This window comes from Cannabis sativa, chromosome 5, assembly GCF_029168945.1.
Source record: "Cannabis sativa cultivar Pink pepper isolate KNU-18-1 chromosome 5, ASM2916894v1, whole genome shotgun sequence".
Taxonomy (NCBI): Eukaryota; Viridiplantae; Streptophyta; class Magnoliopsida; order Rosales; family Cannabaceae; genus Cannabis; species Cannabis sativa.
The window spans coordinates 29,200,813-29,204,853 of NC_083605.1; the positions used below are offsets into that span (position 1 = coordinate 29,200,813).

General features: G+C 33.9%; 1 protein-coding gene across 1 annotated transcript; it reads right to left on the reverse strand.

Annotated features, from left to right (window-relative positions):
• Nucleotides 1–308: 308 nt before the first annotated feature.
• LOC115717120 (endoglucanase 3) lies at nucleotides 309–3,203 on the reverse strand. Its single transcript, XM_030646065.2, has 6 exons — nucleotides 2,898–3,203; nucleotides 1,653–2,156; nucleotides 1,429–1,578; nucleotides 1,228–1,339; nucleotides 976–1,139; nucleotides 309–840 (listed from the first exon to the last, which is right to left on the reverse strand). The coding sequence occupies exons 1-6, from the start codon at nucleotides 3,111–3,113 to the stop codon at nucleotides 508–510; spliced, it is 1,479 nt and encodes a 492-aa protein (XP_030501925.1). The 5' UTR covers nucleotides 3,114–3,203; the 3' UTR covers nucleotides 309–507.
• Between the last annotated feature and the right edge of the window lie 838 nt (nucleotides 3,204–4,041).

Consider the following 4,041-nt stretch of genomic DNA (forward strand, 5'->3'; position numbering starts at 1 on the left):
TGTTTTATTTCATTTATTTATTTTTGTGGGTTTCTTTTTTAATTGTGCTATAATTATTAAATAAAAAGAAAAATATTTAATTTGTTTTTACCACAAGTCTATAAGTGTGTCCATCACTTCTTGTCGATATTTAGATTATCAAGTTTCTTATATGTTTGTCTTCCTAGTTAATATACTTTTCTTTTTCCCTTTTTCTTTATGATTTGTTGAACTATTGAAACGTTCTTCCTATACAGAGGCAGAGTACTACAGAGTTAGATGTTTCAATTAATGTTTGTTTGCACTGTGCATGTATAAGTCATGTCCTCATCACCAAAACAAACATGATTAATTCTTAGTTTACCAACTTTTCCTACCACCATGTGAATACATCGAAATTGCGTAACTACACCAACAAATGATTTCTTTGAGTGGTACACAATCACATTAGGGAGAACAAAGCACGATGTAGTATCCCTTTTTTTACAATTAGTAAAGTACTCCTAAAACAGATTCCATCTAAACTAATTAGAATTTGGAGCTTCCAGCAAAGTAAGCTAAAGGTCCAACAATGGCAGCGTTAATGTAAGTAGCAGGCTCTGCGTGGCTGTAGTCAGAACGGTCATCTGGGTAGCCATCATTCTGGTTTGGACCTCCCACAACGGCACCAATTAAAATGTTAGGATTTGGGTTCGCCGAGTAAAAAAATGGCTGAAAACCACCTTCACAACCGAAGGACTGTGGATGTCTTGACAATGAGGGCAATGAGGATCCCCTGTGGTGAATTCTTTTAGGATAGTTTGGACCATATCCGACCATGTACGACATCTTCAATGGATTCACCCCTAGTATGTAGTCTACCTAAAAAACAAAAAAAGTACGTACTTCCCAAATCAATATAATGAGAAGAAGAAGAAGAAGAAAACAAGTACTAGTCAATCTACTTCACTAAACTCATTAATAAATAATTGATTTATATTTATATATGTATAGTACCTGTCTCTTTACAAAGTTCCTCAAGCTTCTTGAACTGACAACAAGGTTACCACAGTTGAAAGTCTGCTTAGTTACTGCTATGTACTTGGAATAAGTAGAAATTACGGATGATATGGCAGTTACATATTGAAGGTTACTTGCAGGTAGCTTGTACATGAGCCCTCCTGCACAAAAATCCCATTTTATTTATTGAGTCTAAAAGTACAATATACACAACTGGTTGTTATTAAAAGCAGTTCTCATGTTAGTTACCCTGTGTGTATTGTGTACTAGAAGTGGGAGAGTTGGGCAAAATTCGGCATATGAATTGTTCAGCTTGTTGTTTAAAAGTCATGAACTTGTTATCTTTGTTCAACAAAGCCCTCTGCAACGCAAAAAACAAACAACCATTTTAAATAACATCATCATTTATATTAAAAATTAATTTTGACATTGGCATATTAGTTTGTTTACCCTCGATAAAAGGACATAAGCACCAGCATATTTGTTGTCCCAACTAAAGATATCAGGTGAATCACTAGCTCCCAGAGACTTGATGAAGTTAAAGTAAGTCACATCATTTGTTGCTGTCAATAGCCACGTAGCTCCCCACAGCAGCTCATCCTATAAGTACATACCCTAAATTAAAAAAAAAAAAAACCCTCTTATATTTATATAAAACTAAGTAATTAAATTACCTTGTAACCGGAATACGAGCAATAAAAAGGACAAACAGCAGAACCAAGAGAGTCACTATACGAGCCTCTGTATTGAATTGCAAATTGCATAACTTTCTTGGCTGTGCTAAGTAAAAGCTTTGAGTAATGAGGGTCAACTTTGCGAAAAACCATGGAAGCCGCGGCTAACGCGGCGGCAGTCTCTCCAGCCACGTCAGAGCCAGGATTAGAGGGAGAGACTGAATAAACGGATCGGACGGTGTCCATGTCTTCGGGCCTCTCCCAGCACTTGTGGTCCGCATTTGGGTCTCCAACCCCAACGTACAACCGACCGGGCGTCGCACGTGCACACTTTAAAAGGTAGTCCGTCGCCCAACGGATTGCGGCACGTGCATTTGGTAATTGTGGGCCCATTCGTTTCCCGTATTCCAGTGTGTTCCATGACAGCATTGTTGTCGTGAACGCCATCGGGAAATTAAATTTCACGTTGTCTCCGGCGTCATAGTATCCTCCAGTTAAATCCACCTATTCTTGAAAATATTAACTACGTTAATAATATTACAGGAAAAAGGAAAGAAGGAAATTTTTTGTTTATGTTGAGATACAATGCATATACATGATATAATGACTTTGTCGGATGGTAAAGAAAAAATAATATATATTTTTTTTAATTTACGGACCCCTTCTTTTGTACAAGTTTTGAATTTGACTCATTTAATAATCTTATATAATGAAAACCGTTTGTTTGTTAAAAACTATTTAATCGAACATTAAAAACGAGAATAAATAATTGACAGAATGATTAAAAGTACAATGGTTGCTTTAAAAAAATGGTTTAAAATAGTATTTTTTTTTTTTTATATTTTTACGGAATTTTACTTAAAAATTCTTATTACAATTATCAAAACAATTTAAATTGTAACTAAAAATTATAGCAACTCGCATAAAAACTTACCGGAGAATTTACCTTAAAAAACGTTAAATTTAAAAAAAAAAATTAAAAAAATAATATATAAAGTAATTTTCATATATTCTTACCTAATGCTTTTCTATATACCTTCAGAAAAAAAAAAAAAGAAGAAATAGTTAGGGACAAATTGAGTGAGCTACCTAGACATAGATATATAATAGTTAATTTATTTTTTTTATTATTAAGGGGAAATGAAAAAATATTAGTTATTAAGTTTGAATATGATAACCATTTAAAAAAAAAAAAGAAAGTTTGAATATGAAAGAGAGAGGAATAAAGTGAGTGGTAGTAAGTACATGGGCAAGGCGACCATCGTAAAGGCCAGAGCTAGTCCTCCAATGGATTTGTTGGGAAGCAGCAGAGAGGCTTCCTGATCTCTGTCCCTGAAAAAACAGTATAGATTTTGCCAAAGCATCTTTGTAATTTATGGGCCCAGCTTTCACAGTTCTATTACTACTGATACCAACCAAAACCAATATTGAGAACCATACTACCAATGTTGCCTTGCCCATTATTATTTGCCTTTTCTTACAAGACAAGTAGGCAGCAACGAAAGTACCAATGCTCCTACTGTGCTTTTATAAGTTTATGGGTTTGGTCTAACATAACCAACTTCTAAGACCCTTTAAATAGACCCACTACCACCACTTCCCAGCGCCCCATTCACTGCGTGTACCGCAAATTAAGGCTTTTAATCAGTCTCAAAAATCATTCTTGTTTAGATTAAATCAGTTATAGTTGATCTTACTTTTCCAAATTTCGGGAATATTATAATCTTGGTCAATATGGTTTCCTCCAATCTTTTTTTATTTTATTTTCTTAATCTTTCTGATTAAATGCTTATTTCAACTTTTTACTCATTTTGTGAGTTCATATTCACCACATAATTCCATTATATATTTATTGTTGTGGAAAAAAATTAATACATAAGTGTAGAATCAAAATTAACTAAAATTTAATCACTAAACTGTTAGCAATGACACGAATAACAAATACAAAACAGTTAATCGAAAAAAATATGGATGAACGGAGTATTAAAAATAAAAAACGATTAAAGCAGTAAAACGATAAAATCAACACCAAGATATATATCGGTTCAAGTTCGATAGATCGATGTGATCTATGGCTCTACTCTAGTTTTGGAACACCACCAAATCTTCTTTATTAATTGAACATGAATATGTACAATATAGTCAAGAGGATTCTTTGTTGGATTCTCTCAAAATATTTCAATTCTCACACTCTTACCTAAGAATCTTCTTCAACTACATAAAATTCTTCATACAAAACCCAAACCCAATCTCTCTCTTTTCTCTGAACCTCTCTCTACATCGATCCTAAAGTCGGTGGCTGCACATGCTAAGTTGTTAAGTTAGTTATGACGTAACAAACTTAACAAGCTTCTCGTAATAGAATCTTCACATCAACACAGGACAAGGT